This window comes from Nansenia antarctica (genome assembly GCF_963989245.1).
Source record: "Nansenia antarctica genome assembly, chromosome: 1".
NCBI classification, from domain to species: domain Eukaryota; kingdom Metazoa; phylum Chordata; class Actinopteri; order Argentiniformes; family Microstomatidae; genus Nansenia; species Nansenia antarctica.
Window position 1 is genome coordinate 69,401,724 of NC_137674.1, and position 20,922 is coordinate 69,422,645.

Genomic DNA, 20,922 nt, shown 5'->3' on the forward strand with positions numbered 1-20,922 from the left:
CATTCCACCTCGTTAACATACCATTCTCTCTGCCTCTACAATGGAACCTGACATGTGCATTACCTCCACTAGAGGGAGCTACAGGTCCATTATTTAACTGTGGACCAGCGATCCACATAAAAACCATGAATATTTAATGTAACGCCGTCATATAGGAGGACGGGGGGCTCATTGTAATGCATGGGACGGAATTGTGGAATGTGTGTTTGATACCATCCCTAATTCCGTTCCATGCGTTACAATGAGCCCCTCCTCCGATTTCTACCTCTGCCACCTACAGTCCTGAATAAAGAGCTGCCATGTCATTGATTGATTGATTGAAAACTTTATTAGAAGATTTGCAGGAGTAGGTACATGAAAGTACATATTACATACAAGGTCAACTAACAGGATAAAAACCCAAGAAAGCCACTGGCTTATTTCAATTGGGGTCCTTGATTCTCAATTCATCGTTACATGTAAGACAGACAAAAAAAACTAGTACTACAAGATAATACAGACAAATAACTAGTACTATCTACAAGATAAACATACATCCATCATGGGAAGAACAATATAACAAAACATTAGGTATGTACAGCGGGTAGGACAGGTGGGGACATACACCACAGGTGGGGGCGGGGGACAAAACACAAAGTATGTACAGTGGGTAGTTCGGGTCTTTTAATCTGATTTTTGATTTAGAGGGTCCAGTTACGGATTGCAGCCTCCTGTAAAGGATTTTTGAGAGTGGTTTTGAAGGTGGGCAGTGTTTTGCACTCCTTTAAGATTATAGGAAGGGCGTTCCACATTTTTACTGCATAGTTTGCAAACGAGTTTAACCCCTTGTTTGTGGTGCAACGCGGTTGAACGTGGTTCGTGGAGCTTCCTCTGGTATTGTATGTGTGGACGTTGTTCACTTTTTGGAAGTATGTTGACAGGTACTTGGGTGTCTTTGTGGTGTAGCGTATCTTGAAGACCAGGCCCAGTGCAAGCTGCTGCACTCTGTCAACTACTCGTAGCCAATCAAGGCTCAAAAAATGAGCAGCGGTTAGATGTGTCCTAGGGTTGAGGCCTAGCAAAAGCCTAACCAGTTTATTTTGGGCTGTCTGGAGTCTTGTTTTTTGGGCCTTTGTGGTTCTATAGTACCATGATGTTACGGCATAGTCGAAGTGACATTGAATGAGAGCTCCTGATAGGGTCCTCAGTGTGTTTTTACTGACAAGTGAGGATATCCTGTACAAGAATCTAGTTCTATGGTTCACTTTTTTGATTACTTTTGCTGCCATTTTATCTCCGGAAAGATTTGCCTCTAAGATGGAGCCCAGGTATGTAATATCCTCTTTTCTTGTGATATTAATGTTACCCACTTTTATTTTGAAATGTACAGCCTTTCTGAGTTTAGATGGGGATCCGTATAGGATGGGTTCAGTTTTACCTAGGTGTATTGATAGTTTATTGTCAGCTAGCCAGATGCAGATTCTACTCAGTTCAGTGCTTAGCGCTTTTTCCACCTGCAATATGTCCCTGTCAGAGACCAGCAGAGCCGAGTCATCCGCGAACAGGAACAAATTGCAATCACATGCTGATGACATGTCATTCACATATATTAGGAACAGTAAAGGTCCCAATATGCTTCCTTGTGGAACGCCGCAGGTCACTGTTCCGTTCACACTAACCACCTGTTCCCTCCCCTCTAAGTAGGATTGCATCCAGCTCACCGATGTTCTATCGAACCCAATTGCTTTCAGTTTATCTAACAATATGTGGTGATCTACTGTGTCGAAGGCCTTCTGGAGGTCCAGCATGACCATGCCGCAGTACTTACCCGAGTCCACCTCATGGTTGATGTGGTCGTTCAAATAGAGAAGGCATGTGTCAGTGGAATGGGATGTTCTGAATCCTGATTGAAATTCATACATCAGATTTTTTTCGGTAAGGTACCTATCAACCTGTTCATAAACTATTTTTTCCATAAGTTTCGAGATGGAATTAAGAATAGAAACAGGTCGGTAGTTGCCTGGGTCTAATTTGCTTCCTTTTTTATACAGTGGGGTTACCCTTGCTATTTTAAAGTCAAGGGGGACGTGTCCCTGTTTGATAGAGAGGTTTATTATGTGGGTGATGATTGGGGTAATGGAGGCAGCTGAGTCTTTTAGAAATCTGGCTGGAATATTGTCATGGCCCGTGGCCTTTTCTGAGTGTAGAGCGCCCAGTTTTTTAAACACCTCATCGTTTGACACCATGGAGAGTTTAAAATCATCTTTGCGTACACCCAGTTTATTGTAGAACGCACGGATGTGCTCTACACCATAACGCCCTGAGTGGGGTGGTAGATTGTTAACTAATTTAGTGGCTATGGTTGTAAAGAAAGTGTTTAAGCACTTAGCCACATCCAGCTTGTCTGTAAGGAGAGAATCTCCAGATTTTATGCTGATGTTTGTAGACCTGGTTTTGAGTTTTTGACTGCAACCTAGTTGGCTATTAAGTAGCTTCCAAAGGTCACGTGGTTTGTTTAAGTTTTCTTCGATTTTGTTATCGAGGTATTTTTTCTTAGCAGATTTGGTCATGGTAATTACCTGATTGCATAGTTTGTTGCATTGTTTTTTAATTTTCTCAAAGTGGGTTTTGAGATCTTCGTTTAAGTGTTTCACTAATTTTGATTTTAAGTGTTTCACTAATTTTGATTTGCATTTTTGAACTTCAGAGCATCCCATGTCACCTCACTACTGGGGTGTCTCAGTGCCAAGGGTTCTCATCTCAGTTCTCATCCAACTAAATAGTCATAGTACGGTACTCTGCTCCACCGTGTGATCTATGCTAAGCTAACCCCACAGCTGCCTGTGTTCACTGTCCACCGTGTGATCTATGATAAGCTAGCTCCACAGCTGCCTGCGTTCACCGTCCACCATGTGATCTATGCTAAGCTAACCCCACAGCTGCCTGTGTTCACCGTCCACCATGTGATCTATGCTAAGCTAACTCCACAGCTGCCTGCATTCAGCGTTCTCCATTATCAGACCCATAAAGGTTTATGGCCCGAGAGCGTGTGTGATACGAGCCAGGCTGGAGGAGGAAGGGTGTAATGGCCCTCAGATGCAGACGTGTCCTGTTGTTGACAACATAATTGGCTGGTTGGCTGGTTGTCTTGGCCCTGGTTGGCTGGTTGGCTGGTTGTCTTGGCCCTGGTTGGCTGGTTGTCAAGGCCCTGGTTGGCTGGTTGGCTAGGCCCTGGTTGGCTGGTTGTCTAGACCCTGGTTGGCTGGTTGTCTAGGCCCTGGTTGGCTGGTTGTCTAGGCCCTGGTTGGCTGGTTGGCTAGACCCTGGTTGGCTGGTTGTCTAGACCCTGGTTTGCTGGTTGTCTAGGCCCTGGTTGGCTGGTTGTCTAGACCCTGGTTGGCTGGTTGTCTAGACCCTGGTTGGCTGGTTGTCTAGACCCTGGTTGGCTGGTTGTCTAGGCCCTGGTTGGCTGGTTGTCTAGGCCCTGGTTGGCTGGTTGTCTTGGCCTTGGTTGGCTGGTTGGCTGGGCCCTGATTGGCTGGTTGTCTAGGCCCTGGTTGTCTGGTTATAAGCTACCACGCAAGGCACTGGCTCGCTCATTGGGAGCAATTTGGGGTTCAGTGTCTTGCCCAAGGACACTTTGACACTTGGCCAGCCGGGGATTGAACTGCCAAACTGCCGACCTTGCGATCATTAGACTCCGGCTCTACCTCCTGAGCCACAGTGCTGCCCCTCGATCAGGCTCAGGATCAGGATCCGAACCAGAACCAGAATCAGAATCGCTTTTGTTACATCTTACTGTACTTACAGTACACAAGAGTAAAATTCTTTGGCTTTAGTTCCTCAACATTGACATTGCAGCATTCATTATGTCACATATTTAATAAATGTTTACAGTATGGTTTATGTCTGGAGATTTGGAAAGAGGCAAAGGTTATCCCACTGCCTAAGGATAATAGATCTGCGCTTATTGGTCCAAACAGTCCTATCAGTCTTCTCCCAGTACTGAGTAAATTATTAGAGAAAATTGTTTACGTTCAAATCCAAGATAATTTTTCAAAGAATGGTCTGATTACGAGCTACCAGCATGTATATAGAGAAGGTCATTCCACTAGCACAGCATTAGCGCAAATGAGAGATGAGTGGCTGAAGAGCATTGATGATAGGAGGCTAGTCGGGGCGGTGATGTTGGATTTCATTGCTACGTTTGATGTTATTGATCATAGTCTGTTGCTTAGTAAACTTACATTTTATGGCTTTAAGTTCACTGCTTTGTCCTGGATGGAGAGTTACCTGTCCAGGAGAAGACAGAGAGTGTTCTTCAATGGTAGCTATTCGAATAGTAAAGAGTTACAATGTGGGGTTCCTCAGGGCAGTTGCTTACCTCTCCTATATTCTTTATTTACAAATGATCTCCCATCAGTATTAGATAAAGCAAGAGTGGTTATGTATGCTGATGATTCCACTATGTACAGTGCAGCATTAACATATCAAGAGTTAACTGATGTACTGAGCACTGAGCTCAGAACAGTGGCTGAGTGGGTTAGTAACAATGAATTAGTGCTGAATACAAAATGCTAAGACAAAATGTAAGTTTGGGTCTAGACATAATCTGGTCACTAATCCTCAACTAAGCTTATCACTTGGTGGAAAGCCAGTAGAACAAGTTAAAAAGACCAAGCTACTTGGCATTGTGCTGGATGCTAAACTTACATGGACTGAACATATTGATAATATTGCAACTAAAATGGATAAGAGCATTGCCGTAACAAGGAAATGTTCGAAGTATGTAACATCAAACACTCTGAACCAAGTGATTCAAGCTTTAGTTTTGTCACACCTTGAATACTGTCCAGTCATTTGGTCATCTGCAGCTAAGAAAGAAAACTCAAAATCGCTCAAAACAAAGCTGCTAGATTAGCTCTCCACTGTTCAATGCACACAAATGTTTTGGAAATGCATAGAAATCTTGCCTGGCTTCCTGTAGAAAATAGATTACAATCCAGTCTTCCGATCTTCTTCAGTAATGTCATAAATGACAAGAAACCACAGTACTGAATGAACAGTAGATGATTTGCCTTGTTTGCTGAGCCGTTATTTCATTTATTTTCTTTTTTCTTTTATTCCTTTCTTTTTTTATTATGATGTACGTATACCATGTTTACAATTGTCTGTATGTATAATGTTGACAATTGTCCAAATATGATTTTTGTGCCGGACCCCAGGAAGACTAGCTAATGTCATGGCATTAGCCAATGGGGACCCTAATAAACAAACAGATACAAAAAACACAATAATAATTTTAAAATAATAATTTTGCCATTTAGCAGACGCTTTTATCCAAAGCGACTTACAATTACGAATTACAGGGACATTCCCCCTGGAGTAACTGAGGGCTAAGTGCCTTACCCAAGGGCACACTAGTAGTGGTGTGGCTTCAGGCGGGATTTGAACTCCCAACCTTCCGATCCCAAGTCCAACTCACTATCCACTAGACCACCACTACCCCCCAATAATAATAAGTAACGTAAGTATGTAAAAAAAGTAACCCTACCCTATGTAATATAATACAATACAGTACGGTAGTACTACAGTAGATGCTAGTACCTATATCCATTAAGAGCTCTTTGGTTGTTTTTGTGGGAGAACATGTTCCAGAGGGGCCTATTGCAATGTTATTACATTATAATAGTAAATATTACCTCTTGATATAATCAAACCAATGAGTGGCTGATGGACTTCAATTTACACCTTCAAACTGCCCCTTTGATCTTATTAGATGTTATAATCAAAGCAAACTCAATCAATCAATCAATCAATCAATCAATCTGAGTCATTAAAACATCAGAGAAACACAATGCCATCATAGCCTGCTGAACAAATGAATTAAAACGGTATTATTGATTGCACTTGTGAACAATTGTTTCAAGAAATGAAATAGAAAGGCCTAACACACTGAGACAGTGTGTTGTGTGTCAGTTGTGTGTTCAACTCAACAACAAAAGCTTTGTTGTGTGACCAGTGTCTGTCTGTCTGTGTACTTCTGCTGGGAACTCAGCAATGATCTCCTCCTCCCTAAACCCTCCTCCTCCCACCCACCTGTGGGGCCGACCTCCCCAGACCGGTCTGATGACCTGGCCGCTGGGTGCCGCTCGGCGCCGCTGGGTGGACGAAACACGGAAGAGTTCATTCAAGGAATCTAGTGTGTGAGTGTGAGAGACAGACAGAGAGAGAGGGACACAGACATACACACACCGCTCCGGGTTCAATCATAGCGAATGTTCCTAAAGAAAGCGACCCCATGAAGACGAGACGGAGGTGTTTCTGTGTGTCCGTGGATCCCAGATCCTGAGATGTCCGGGACGGAGGAACTCCACGGACTCTTTGTCACAGTCCTTTGCTGTGCGCTACTTTCCGCGTTCGCTGAAAAACTCGGTAAGCCAACTGCCCGTGGTTAGAAACGACGAGAAAGCACATTTCTAGCCGTCACTAGTCAGGATACACTTAGCACAATGTCATCTAACACTGAAGGGGAACGAAGTGTTGTTTAATTCGACTGGAGGTCTACTTGTTTTGGTTGGGTTCTGGAGTTTCTCGCCTGGGACACTTGTGGACACATGAGGGCAGAGAAGGGGTTAACACATGGTGTGGAGTGTGTGTTCACTTCACCAAGACCAGTGGGAAGCTGCTTAGTTGGCGTGATTTTAGACGTGGTGTGTCAACGCCAACTGGGACATGTAACACAACGTGTGTGTGTGTGTGTGTGTGTGTGTGTCTGCCTGTGTGTATGTATACATGTAGTGTGTGTGTCTGTGTGTATGTATATATGTCTTGTGTGTGTGTGTCTGCCTGCCTGTGTATGTATGTAGTGTGTGTGTGTGTGTGTGTGTGTGTGTGTGTGTGTGTGTGTGTGTGTGTGTGTGTGTGTGTGTGTGTGTGTGTGTGTGTGAGGGGGGGAGGGGGGGTGCGCAGGTACGCAAATGAGAGTGTGTGTGTGTATAATATATATATATATATATATATATATATATATATATATATATTTAAACGTATACGATTGCTACATTGTAATGCGATTGAGTAAGGAAGATCAAACCTCGTTTCTCTCTCTGACTCAGATTTAGTGCAGTTCTGCAGTTGGTTTATTACACTATGAATAATCTCCCTAGCTCAGACCCAGGGGTTGTTAACAAGCTGTTTATAGTTGAGGAGTGTGGACGCACGGTGCTTGGGCCTAGAGTTAACCATTAAGTATATTGACAGGAGGGTTACAAGTGCATTCATCAGCCTAATAGCCTGGTCTAGGAGTTAGGATTGATCTCCAATGTCAGCTGACATGTTTTGACATGGCTGTTTACCAAAGGTGTGTGTGTGTGTGTGTGTGTGTGTGTGTGTGTGTGTGTGTGTGTGTGTGTGTGTGTGTTTGAGATCCCAAGTGATTCATCCAATTGTTGTCTGAGAACACGCTCCCTATCCAAGCTAAACCTACTGTTGTCTGTTGTACACACTACAGCCTATGGTTAGGGAGTAGGGCTGCAACTAACGATTATTTTGATAATCGATTAATCTGCCGATAATTTTTCCGGTTAATCGGATACAAAAAAAGCGGGGGGGAAAGATGTAAAAAACAACAACATTTTTTTGTTTTTTTTAGATTTATTTAGCAAATTTTATTTTATGTTTTCTAAATCAGCCAGGCCTATACATATACATGTGCAAAATGAACAAGTATTAATAAAAAATAAAAAATAATATAAATAAAAAAGGCTTTGCTACATCAAATAGGTTTAACAACAGGCCATGGACTATGGCGGTAGATTGTTTCAATAAAGTAGTTGAACTCTAGCTCAATACATGCATTGTTTTAGGTAATAACTTTGCTTAATGTAAAGGTCAGTAACCCAAAGTGCAATATAGGCTACAGACAAGACACTAATGTTTTTATATAACAGATATGCTCCAAAACAATGCAATGTGTCCTCTCACTCCATACAATAGGCTAGGCGACAGTCAGTGCCTCACTCTAACTCACGGGTAGCTTGGTAGGCTACCACTAGCTAGCCTTTAGCTTATCACCTCTGCTCTACCACTGACGTTAGCCAGCTAGCTAAATACACTTGTCATGCAATATTGAATTCATGAATGCGAGCAAACACTCACTGGCTATCGCATTACATTACAGTCATTTAGCTGACGCTTCGCCAGAACTCACACTAACGCATTTGCATGGAGAGCAGGAGACCATGGAAGGGCTGAGCCCAGCAGGACTTATATAATAAAACAATAGGAAGTTAGCTGTAACCCTCCTCTATAGAAACATAGTTAGTGTAACCCTCCTCTATAGAAACATAGTTAGTGTAACCCTCCTCTATAGAAACATAGTTAGTGCTCTGGTTCTCAGCACAGCTACGCAGACTACAGCTGGACGAGCAGCGTAGTGACAGTCAGCTAGCGGCAGCAGTGAGCTAACCCTGCTAGCTAACTCACTAGCATGTCCTGACAGCAGACAGCAGACAGCTTCACTCTCAAGGCTTTTGAGTAGCATGATTTAAATGTAGCCGCCGCGCCGGTGTAGGTACCGGATTTTCCCACTTTTCCGGTTCCGGTCATAGGTTCTGCCCTTTCCGGCCATAGGTAGCGCTATGATTCGCTATGATTCGCGATGCCTACACCGGCCGCAAGACAGCGTGGCGTGCGTCAACAGGAAGTAGGTTTGTTATAGAAACAACCCCCCCCCCCCCCCCCAAAAGTCGAATTCGTCACCAACGAATTTCGTTATCGATTATTATCTATTTAATCGATTCGTTGTTGCAGCCCTATTAGGGAGACCCACCTCAACTATCACACACACACACACACACGCACACGCACACACACACACACACACACACACACACACACACACGTATGTGTATGTGTATGTATGTGTGTGTGTGTGTGTGTGTGTGTGTGTGTGTGTGTGTTTGGGACACGGCAGGGAGTGATGACAGGGACAGTCACTGAACTGTGTGTGTGTGTGTGTGTGTTTTACCACTCCCTGCCATGTCCCAGCTCAGCCCTGAAGCTGTGAGGTGAATATTTCATGTCTGTCCTGCGGCCAGGAGCCTGACAGGGGTGTGTGCGTGTGCGTGTGCGTGTGCGTGGTCATGGTAGATTAGAAACGGGCTGGGTCTGACTGTCTGCCTGCCTGCCTGTCTGTCTGTCTGTCTGTCTATAGGGGAGGTTGTGCTGTGTAAACAGTGTGAGAGGTGAAGGGATCCAAACAGAGGGCATTCGGATGTTCACAAAGACATTAACACTAGGGATGCTCCGATTTATCGGCCACCGATTTAAATCGGCCGATTTCACTCCAAATGACTCGATCGGTGATCGGCAAAAATGGCCGATCGCAAAAACCGATCTTTTTTTTTTTTTTTTTTTTTTTTTCTGGGGAAGACAGATAACTGAACAGAAAACATAGGAGGACGTAACAGTATGTAAACCATGAAGGCCACGTTTATGATGTCTTTTATACAGCCATATCGACTGACTTGGGCTTCAGGCCCTAACTGGGTGATAGGCCAGACTTTTACTATGCCATAAAAATGGGTCTGCGTTTGCTTGGTGCCTAATGGATCAAAACTTTTGTCTAAAAAGCAAAAAATATGTAGGCTATCCAGTCAGTAGGCCTACAGTTATGTATTTTTTAAAAAAGCGGTATCGGTATCGGTATCGGTTGATCTTGAGGAAAAAAATCGGTGATCGGTATCGGCCCCAAAAATCCAGATCGGAGCATCCCTAATTAACACTCCAGATCACTATCTGGTGGGCTATGTGTGTGTGTGTGTGTGTGTGTGCAGGAATCAAAACCTTGTAGTAACGACACACACACACACACATGCACACACACACGCATGCACATGCACACACACACACACAGGCATGCACGCACATATGCACACACACAGGCATATACGCACACCCACAGGCAAGCACGCACGCATACACACACACACACACAGGCAGACACTCGCGCACTCACAGACTGACACACACACACACACACACAGGCAGACACTCACACACACACACGCGTGGTCAGTAACAGTGTGTGTTGTGGGTGGTTGTGTTGATGATGTCACCACCCCTACACCTGCCCCCAGGTGGGCAGCTACTTCCTGTTTACATCTGTACTTCCTGCCCCGCTGTCCTCCGCCCTGCCTCACATCTGGACCTAGTTCAGCTCCACCACAGAGGCCTGTGTGTGTTTGTGTGTTTGTCTGTCTGTGTGTGTGTGTGTGTGTGTGTGTGTGTGTGTGTGTGTGTGTGTGTGTGTGTGTGTGCGCGCCTGTGTGTGTGCGCCTGTGTGTGTGCCTGTGTGTCCACAGCCCAGCTCATTTGGGGGGATTCCAACTTTTTCCAAGAAAAATATGATTTCCCTTGAAAAGGGTCGGTGGTCCCAGGTCCTGGTGTGTTCTGACGCGTGTGTTCACTCTCCACCACCTCCCCCTGATTAGACCTGGATGACTGACTGGACTGTGTGTGTGTGTGTGTGTGTGTGTGTCTGTGCTGTCTGGCACGGTTCCATTTCAGCACCACTGGAGCTCTGCGTCTCTCTCTCTCTCTCTCTCTCTCTCTCTCTCTCTCTCTCTCTCTCTCTCTCTCTCTCTCTCTCTCTCTCTCTCTCTCTCTCTCTCTCTCTCTCTCTCTCGCTCGAAGAGAGAGAGAGAGAGGGGGGGGGGGCGGTGGGGTGAAACCTCTGTGGCTGAATTCCAAACGGGCCCCTAGGCACTCCTGTACATCTGAGATAACTGGATAGGAATGATAAATATGCTGAATTATCAAAACATGTTTATGTATATACATTGCTGTCTGGGTAGGGCTTTTGGGGTAGGGAGTAGGGGGTAGGGAGTAGGGCTTAGGAAGTAGGGCTTACGGGGTAGGGAGTAGGTCTTAGCGGGTAGGGCCTCGGAAGTAGGGCTTAGGGGGTAGGGAGTAGGGCTTAGGGGGTAGGGAGTAGTCATTACGTGTGAGCTGTAGGTTACTGGGAAGGGATCTGTGGGAAGCGTTTGTGTGTGTGTGTGTGTGTGTGTGTGTGTCAGCTGCCAGGAGGCCTGTTAGTCCTGGTCACAGGTGTCACTGCCCCACCCTGGGAAACACAGGGGCTCCACCTCTCTCTGTGTGTGTGTGTGTGGGGGGGGGGGGGGGGGGGGCTGCTGTCACACAGGGGTCTGAGACGTGGGATCCTGCGACTCATGAACATACACACACACATTCACATGAACATACACACACACACATTCACATGAACAGACACACACACATTCACATGAACAGACACACACACACATTCACATGAACATACACACACACATTCACATGAACATACATACACACACACACATTCACATGAACATGAACACACACACATTCACATGAACACACACACACACATTGACATGAACACACACACATTCACATGAACATACATTTACATTTACATTTTTGGCATTTAGCAGACGGCTTATTCTAAAGCGACTTACAATCGACACATTTGACTAAGCAAGTGAATCATCAATTCACCAATCGTAGCAGGAAGAGTAATCTAGCTCAGGCCAGTCGTCATGATAGAAGAAGAAAGAACGTTTTTTAAATTATTATTATTTTAAAAATATATAGACACTGGGGAAACAGTACAAGGGGGGCAGTAGAAGTCTTAGGAGGCATAGTATAGGGGAAAAGCAGGTGTCTCAGGAGACGCAGTGCTGGGGGGTAGTAGATGTCTCAGGAGGAGCAGTTGAGGTGTAACCTGAAGAGATGACCCATCTCATCAGTCTCCGACGGAAAATGGGTAGTGACTGTGCAGTTCTGACAGCCGTGGGCAGCTCATTCCACCAGCGGGGAGCCAGTGTAGTGAAGAGACGAGGTGGTGGGGCCAGTCAGCCAGCAGAGGTGGAGGAGTGGAATGAACAGGCTGAAGTTTAGGGGGTGACCATTGCCTGCAGGTAGGCAGGGGCTGTCCCTATTGCTGCCTGGTAGGCAAGCACCGCGGTCTTGAATATGATGCGAGCTGCTATCGGGAGCCAGTGCAGGGTGCGAAGGAGGGGGGTGACATGAGGTTGAACACCAGACGGGCAGCAGCATTCTGGTTGAGCTGCAGAGGTCTGATGGCGGAGGTGGGGAGCCCAGCCAGGAGTGCGTTGCAGTAATCAAGGCAGGAGGTGACCAGTGCCCGGGTCAAGAGTTGCGCTGCTTCTCTGGTGAGGAATGGTCGTATCCTTCTGATGTTGTAAAGGAGGAATCTGCAGGAGTGTGCTGTCGCTGCGATGTTCTCCGCACAGGAAAGGCGGTTGACCAGGATCACTCCAAGGTTCTTGGCTGTCAGGGAGGGGGTTACAGTAGAGTACAGTAGAGTAGAATACACATGAACATGAACATACACACACACACACACATTCACATGAACATACACACACACACACACACACACATTCACATGAACATGAACATACACACACACACACATTCACATGAACATACACGCACACACACACACGCACACATTCACATGAACATACACAGACATTTACAAGAACACACACACACACACACATTCACATGAACATACACTCACACCTACATTCACATGAACATACACAGACATTTACAAGAACACACACACACACACACACACACACACACACACATTCACATGAAGATACACTCACACCTACATTCACATGAACATATACAGACATTTACATGAAAACACACACACACACACACACACCTCCTTCAGGCCCAATAGGGCTCCACAGAGAGACTGTTGCTTTTCCTGGAGAACAGGGGGATGTTCCCCTTTAGAAACTGACAGGTCTATTCCTCACCTGACTGACTGATGGTTTAGATTAGGAACTGGTCCCAGATCAGCCTGGAGTGCGTGGTGTGCTATGTGTTGCTAAGCAGAGGTGTGTGTGTGTGTGTGTGTGTGTGTGTGTGTGTGTGTGTGTGCATGTGTGCGTGTGTGCGTGTGTGGTGCAGCAGGTATTGCTCTGGAGTAAACTCTAATTTGTTTTGACTCGTCAGCCTGAGGGATAGACGATCGTTGGCTCAGGTCTGCCCAGTGTGATTAATGTCATTCATGTAGCTTCAGTAGCCCTTGGCTGGTGTGTGTGTCTCTGTGTGTGTGTGTGTGTGTGTGTGTGTGTGTGTGTGTGTGTGTGACAGACTTGACAGACAGTGTGTCTAGACATATCTCTCTCCAACTGTGTCTCTCTAACCTGGGTGGTTCCTCTCATAGAGGCAGATGGATTCCCTGGTTCCTCTATGGATTCCAATGACCTGCTCAGTCAAATTAGTCAGGGGCTGAGAGGTAGGAGGTAGGGACTGAGAAGTAGGGGGTAGGAGGTAAGGGGTAGGAATTAGGGGCTAGGGGGTAGGAGGTAGGGACTAAGAGGTAGGAGGTAGGGGCTAGGCGTTAGGAGGTAGGGTCTAGGGGTAGGGTCTAGGGGTAGGGGGTAGGGGCTAGGAGGTAGGGGATAGGGCCTCGGCTACACGACGACAAAACGCTGACGAAACGCAATTTCGATCTCTGGCCACACAAGCGTTTTCTCATTGTCACGCAAAAGAATCTCTGGCCACATGGAACCGCGTATTCAGGTACACTGAGCATGCACGTACTGGTAGACTCAGAAAATGGTTCTAGAGACAGTACCGTAAAATAACAGAAATTCATTAATATTAAATATGAGTATTGTCAACTCCCGATCAATCTCCTCTCCACTTACATTACGTCTTCAACCAAGATATGGCATGTATACGTTATTCATCTGTGTAAATGTAGGTTGTAGAAAAAGAGTTGATGCATAATAAACTTTATGATAATTGTTGAAGTGCCTCTTGCTAAGATGTTTCTAAGACGATAAATAATATCACAGCACTGGTTTATCAAGTGTAGGCTATTTATAGCACAAGACTTCCGCTGAATGGTTGGGTCGCACGCGATGCGCACATACATCAATCAATCAAACATTATTTATACAGCTGGATGTTACGTGCCCAATGCCTAGACCTTTGATGCGCACACTTGTTACTTGCCGCTTTCATAATTTTATTTAGCCTATATAGCACAAGTCATGCGTTGAATGTAACCTCAAGTGCTGAACAGTATTAAGTAAACCACAATACATTTGTGCCTGTCCGCGTCATCGTTATTGAAAAACGCACCCAATCGCCGACCACACGACTCCGAAAACGATATGGAAACACCCTCCCAGCGTTATCGTCTCGTCCCCGTCTCAGCTCACGAATTTGGCGGAGTCGTGTAGCCGTGAGGTGCAAACGATATCAGATCATCTCCGTTTCAGTCAAATCCAGCACCGTGTAGCCTATGCCTAGGGGGTAGGAGGTAGGGTCTAGGGGCTAAGGGCTAGGAGGTTGGGGCTAAGAGGTAGGGGTAGGGGCTAAGAGGTAGGGGCTAAGAGGTAGGGGGTAGGAGGTAGAGGCTAGGGGGTAGGAGGTAGGAGGTATGGGGTAGGAGGTAGGAGGTAGGGTCTGAGAGGTAGTGGGTAGGGACCATGGAGTAGGGCTATGGGGACAGGGGCTAGGACGGCTAGCACAGCTAGCACAGACGCACAAAATGTCTCCGCTTCACTGCAGAGAACGGTTGATTGGGTTTAGAGAAGTGATGAATGAATGGCCACAGGCCATTAGTGACACCATTTACATGTACTTCTCCCTCTGTGGTCTAACAGCCTGCAGGGCAGCACTGTGCTCTAACAGCCTGCAGGACAGCACTGTGGTCTAACATAACAGCCTGCAGGACAACACTGTGGTCTAACAGCCTGAAGGACAGCACTGTGGTCTAACAGCCTGTAGGACAGCACTGTGGTCTAACAGCCTGTAGGACAGCACTGTGGTCTAACAGCCTGTAGGACAGCACTGTGGTCTAACATAACAGCCTGTAGGACAGCACTGTGGTCTAACAGCCTGTAGGACAGCACTGTGGTCTAACATAACAGCCTGCAGGACAGCACTGTGGTCTAACAGCCTGTAGGACAGCACTGTGGTCTAACATAACAGCCTGCAGGACAACACTGTGGTCTAACATAACAGCCTGCAGGACAACACTGTGGTTAAACAGCCTGTAGGACAGCACTGTGGTCTAACATAACAGCCTGTAGGACAGCACTGTGGTCTAACAGCCTGTAGGACAGCACTGTGGTCTAACAGCCTGTAGGACAACACTGTGGTTAAACAGCCTGTAGGACAGCACTGTGGTCTAACATAACAGCCTGCAGGACAACACTGTGGTCTAACATAACAGCCTGCAGGACAACACTGTGGTTAAACAGCCTGTAGGACAGCACTGTGGTCTAACATAACAGCCTGCAGGACAGCACTGTGGTCTAACATAACAGCCTGTAGGACAGCACTGTGGTCTAACATAACAGCCTGCAGGACAGCACTGTGGTCTAACAGCCTGCAGGACAACACTGTGGTTAAACACCAACATAGGGAAGTTACGATTGACGGATGAAAATTATTTAATTTTAATTTAATTAATTACACACATAAGGATTTTCAAAATCTTAACAGATTTTTTATCTGAGACAGACCCCACACATGAAGATAAAAAATATTGGATTGAACAGCCTTGATCGTATTGTGTGTGGTGTGCGCCGATATTCCCATTTCAGCACCCCACATACATAAAGATAATCGTTACGACAGTCTAGAGTTTCGTTCCCCAAGCCAGAAACCTCGCGTGATCTAACGTAGTACCCTGACTGACCTGTACGAGGCAGCCATGTGTGTACCCGGCTTTATTCCAAAGCGCTTTACAATGGCCTCTCATTCACCCATTCACACACACATTCACACACCAATGGCGGCAAGCTACCATGCAAGGCGCCGGCCCGCTCATTGGGAGCAATTTGGGGGTTCAGTGCCCAAGGACACCTCAACATGTGGCCAGCCGGGGTCGAACCGCCGATCTGGCGAACTTGCGATCATTAGACGCTGGCTCTACCTCCTGTGCCAAAGTGCTGGCCCATCATTAACTCCTCTCCTCCTCTTCCTCCCTAGATGACGGTTGCGGCCACTCGGTCCTGGGTCCCGAGAGCGGCGTGCTGTCCTCTAAGAACTACCCGGGCACCTACCCCAACCACACCTGGTGTGAGTGGCGGCTGCAGGCCCCCGTGGGGCGGAGCCTGGCCCTGCGCTTCGCCGACCTGGACGTGGAGTCACGGGACTGCCAGGCCGACTACGTCAGGATCCTGAAGGGCAGCGGGGGCTATGGGGGGGAGCATGGTGAGTCTGGGGGGGGTGGGCAGGGGCACGGTGAGTCTGGGGGGGAGGGGGGGAGTCTGGCCTGGAGGCTTTACCCCTGGGGGGTACAGGGGCATGGTGAATTTGGGGGGGGGTCTGGCCTGGAGGCTTAACCCCTGGGGGGGACAGGGGTACGGTGAGTCTGTAGGCTTTAGCTCTGTAACACAGTCAGGCTAGGTCAGGATCCTGAGGTGGGGGGGCAGGGGCACGATGAGGCTGGCCTGGAGGCTTTACCCTTGGGGGGTGCGTTACAATGATCCCATCCTCTGATTTCTACCTCCAGCAGCCTCCCCTGGTGTCAGGGTTAGTTAGGTGGTTAGTAGTTAGGTGGTTAGTTAGGTGGTTAGTTAGGTGGTTAGTTAGGTGGTTAGTAGTTAGGTGGCTAGTTAGGTATGAGCCATACCTGTCAACATTGGGATTTGAAAATAAGGGATATTTTCCCGAAAATAAGGGATATCCCCCGCACGCCCCCGGGCCTTCCTCCCCCCCCCCCCCCCCCCCCACCGTCCACAGTCAGTCCTAACATCACCACTAGACAACCATAACATACCCCTTACATACAGACAAGGGGACACAGTCAATCAACTGTGCAACAAGAATTGGGTTAACTAGTTCCTATGATTAAGTAAGTGACTACAGGTGATCAGAATCAGATACCTGGTTGAAAGTAAAATACTTTGAACATCCCTGCATATATATACATGAAAACACAAAAGGGCATATCAATTTATTTATACATTACTTGACACCATGATGTCAATGGGAAAAGAGCGGCGCAATGCTACCAGCGATCATTTCAAAACGGAGATAACCGAGGCTGTGTTCGTAAATACGCTCTGAAAATCTGATCACCCTTCATGGAATGCCTCTTGTCCAATCAAATTACTTGGTCCCTTTATGACGTTGCACCTAGTGTGCGTTCCGGCGCTCTCAGAGCAAGATTACGAACGCAGCCCAAGAAACGAGAGGAAACAAGTCAACTCCGACATGGATATAACGATTGTGCGCATGCGCCAACGTCTAACAATTAAGTGTTAAATTATATTATATTATAGGTTAAAAAATACGGGAGATTTACGGGAAAATATTTAAACGGGAGCACAGCGGGAAAGAAAGGTAAAATACGGGAGAATCCCGGGAAAAACGGGAGGGTTGACAGGTATGGTATGAGCTGTCTTCTGAGGAATGTTAGCTATCTCCTGATAGGGTCTGAGGAATGTTAGCTGTCTTCTGATAGGCTGTGAGGAATGGGAGCTGTCTTCTGATAGGCTGTGAGGAATGTGAGCTGTCTTCTGATAGGCTCTGTGAGAGGAATGTTCTGGTGTAGCTTCCACCATTAAATCCTGTCAGGCTGACACTGGTAGACGTGTCCCCCCTGAGGGAGGGGCGGGGGGGTGGGGGAGGAGAGGGATTCCTGGCTGGTCCGTCAGGAGAAAGACCCTCAGGGCAGTAGCTGACTAACCCCCCCCTCTCTCTCTCTCCTCTCTCTCTTTCTCTCGCTCTCCTCTCTCGCTCTCCTCTCTTGCTCTCCTCTCTCTCTCTCCTCTATCGCTCTCCTCTCTCGCTCTCCTCTCTCTCTCTCTCCTTTCTCACTCTCCTCTCTCTCTCTCTCTCCTCTCTCGCTCTCTCTCTCCTCTCTCGCTCTCCTCTCTGACCTCTGACCTCTGGTTGCCTCCTCAGTGTTCTGTGGCAGCGGGCGGGCCGGACCCAGGCAGGAGGTCCAGACAGACACCAACCAGCTGACGGTCCAATTCAGGAGCGGGCGCCACGTCTCTGGGAGGGGCTTCCTGCTCTCCTACGCCACCGTGGACCACAGAGGTGTGTGTGTGTGTGTGTGTGTGTGTGTGAGAGTGAGAGTGAGAGGGGCCCAAACGATCTCAACCTATTCTCAAACTTTAAATGGGTAAGAAGCCCGGCTCGCTGGGCGTGGGATAAGATCCGCCTAGTGGGCCACTTTTGGTAAGCAGAACTGGCGCTGTGGGATGAACCAAACGATTGTTTAGTAAACAACTAAAACATTATTTTATGATCTTTGTAATGATGCAGTATTACGTGCCCTAACTAACTAGCCAGACTATTTAAATGGTTAAATAGCTCCACGGGTATTGCGTATATAATAGGGGTGTAACGGATCACGGAAATTCCGTGATCCGTTCGGATCGCCCTCCACGGTTCGGAACGCATGTGTACCGCGGATCAATTGCAAAATGTTAACAAGTAATAATATTACTTAATATCTTACTTAATATCTCTTGTAAAGCACAATGTCGAGTTTCCATGAAAAGATAGACGCGACAGTTGCGGGTTTGTTTTACTCTAAAGCGCAATGATAGGTTGATAATGCGAAAGAAAAAGAATCCGTTGTTTGCTCGCTACACGTGAAGCTGGGAATCCACAACAACAAGGCTGCGTTCGTAAATCCGCGTTCGTAAATCCGCTCTGGAATCTGAGCGCTGAGCGCTCTTGTCCAATCAAATTACTTGGTCCCTTTATGACGTCGGACCCAGTGTGCGCTCCGGCGCTCTCAAAGCGAATTTACGAACGCGGCCCAAGTGTGTCATGTTACGTTGTTCAGCGGAGAAGAACTCGAATTGCCTCCCTCGTCATTTAAATCCCATGTATGGGAGCACTTTGGCTTCTCTGTCAACTATGACGGGAGGCACGAAAAAGGTAGCTCGACAACTTCTGATAATGTAGGCATTTTTTTCATACCATGTTCAAAATAAGGGTTCACTTTATTATTTAGTTAAAAGTGGCATAAAACATGTTTATTCATCTGCTTAAAAGAGCCCAGTGATTCACTGCTGCAACCAGGCGCCTCCTCCCTCTCTCCTATCATTTAAATTGAGTGTATTTCAGTATAATTAGGAAATGTTTGAGTGTAGAATATGTTATATATATATATATTACCAGTTTTGACATCTTGAATGTTGTTGGTTTTTGGCACATAGTAAAAGTGGTGTTTTTACAGAATTCAAGGAAAAAGCCGTTTTTATAAAAACAAAAATGTTTTGTGTTGATCCGAAAAATGATCCGATCCGTGACTCAAAAACCGTGACACGATCCGATCCGTGAGTTAGGTGATCCGTTACACCCCTAGTATATAACGTAATGATAGTCTAACAGCACCTGCTGCTGGGATGACCGAATTGCAGCACGACTCCGCCGAATTCGTGAGCTGAGACGGTGACAAAACAATAACGCTGGGAGGGTGTTTCCCTATCGTTTTTGGAGTTGTGTGGTCGGTGATTGGGTGCATACACATGTTTTGTGGTTTACTTAATACTGTTCAGCACTTGAGGTTACATTCAATGCATGACGTGCTATATAGGCTAAATAAAATTATGAAAGCGGCAAGTAACAAGTGTGCGCATCATAGGTCTAGGCATTAGGCACGTAACATCCATATGCTGTATAAATAAAGTTTGATTTATGTATTTGCGCATTGCGGTACAGATTCATTTTTCACAGAACGACAAACATGTGATACATGCTCCAGTTTTATTCTTTGAACAACAGAATAGCAAACTTCAAGTTACACAGATTAATAACGTATGCATGCCATATTCTGGATGAAGACGTGATGTAAGTGGAGGAGAGGAGATTGATCGGGACTGGGGGAGTTTTCATTACTAACGAATGAATGAAACAGATGACCCAACCATTCAACGCAAGCCTTGTCCTATAAATAGCCTACACTTGAACCAGTGCTGTGATATTATTGATCCTCTTAGAAACATCTTAGCAAGAGGCACTTATCATAAAGTTTATTATGCATTAGCTCTTTTTATACAAACTAAATTTACACAGAGTAATAACGTATACATGCCATATCTTGGATGTAGACGTAATGTAAGTGGAGAGCAGATTGATCGGAATACTACCGAATGAATGAAAATAAATGAATTAGTATTATATTACGGTACTGTCTCAATTATATTTGGATCATTTTCTGGGTCTACCAGTACGCGCATGCCCAGTGTACCTGAATACGCGGTTCCATGTGGCCAGAGATTCTTTTGCGTGACAATGAGAAAACGCTTGTGTGGCCAGAGATCGAAATTGCGTTTCGTCATCGTGTAGCTATAGCCTTATATTTAACAATTTTTACATAGTTTTTGTTGTGCTATTTCTCCTAGAAGGCTTAGGTGGGCTGCCTAAGCCTTTTCAATGCAGGAAAAATCCTGTGTGTGTGTGTGTGAGCGTGTGTGTATGTGTGTGTGTGCGTGTTTACATGTTTGTTTGTGTGCGTGTGTGTGTGTGAGCGAGCGTGCGTGTGTGTGTGTGTGTGTACTCCGTGGTGACTGAAGGACGTGAGGTGTTCATCCTGTTGTGTTAGCAGGGTCCTGTTGTTGAGGTCCTTCCTGTGACCTCACTTCCTCTGTCTGATCACTGAGCTACTGTTACAGACGCTATATTTAACCCTCATTGTCTCTCCTCCTCCATCTCCGTCCTCCTCTCTCTCACCTCCTCTCATCGCTCTCCTCCTCCTCTCGCTCTCCTCCTCCTCTCTCTCTCCTCCTCCTCTCTCTCTCCTCCTTTCTCCCCCTCAGATCTGCTGACCTGTCGTGATCGAGGCCCCCCCTCAGCCTACAGGTAAGAGTGTATGTCATGTGTCTGACCAACACCTGGATT

At 46.4% G+C, this 20,922-nt stretch overlaps 1 protein-coding gene across 1 annotated transcript in view; it reads left to right on the forward strand.

The window, feature by feature from the left end:
• Positions 1-6,332: 6,332 nt before the first annotated feature.
• Positions 6,333-20,922, forward strand: part of dcbld1 (discoidin, CUB and LCCL domain containing 1) — a gene marked incomplete at both ends in the record, with an annotated part of 50,199 nt that continues 35,609 nt past the window's right edge. The window contains 4 exons of the mRNA XM_080525558.1: positions 6,333-6,414; positions 16,045-16,269; positions 17,968-18,105; positions 20,841-20,883. Of these exons, the coding sequence (XP_080381684.1) occupies positions 6,333-6,414; positions 16,045-16,269; positions 17,968-18,105; positions 20,841-20,883 (488 nt within the window). The remainder of the gene's footprint in view (positions 6,415-16,044; positions 16,270-17,967; positions 18,106-20,840; positions 20,884-20,922) is intronic.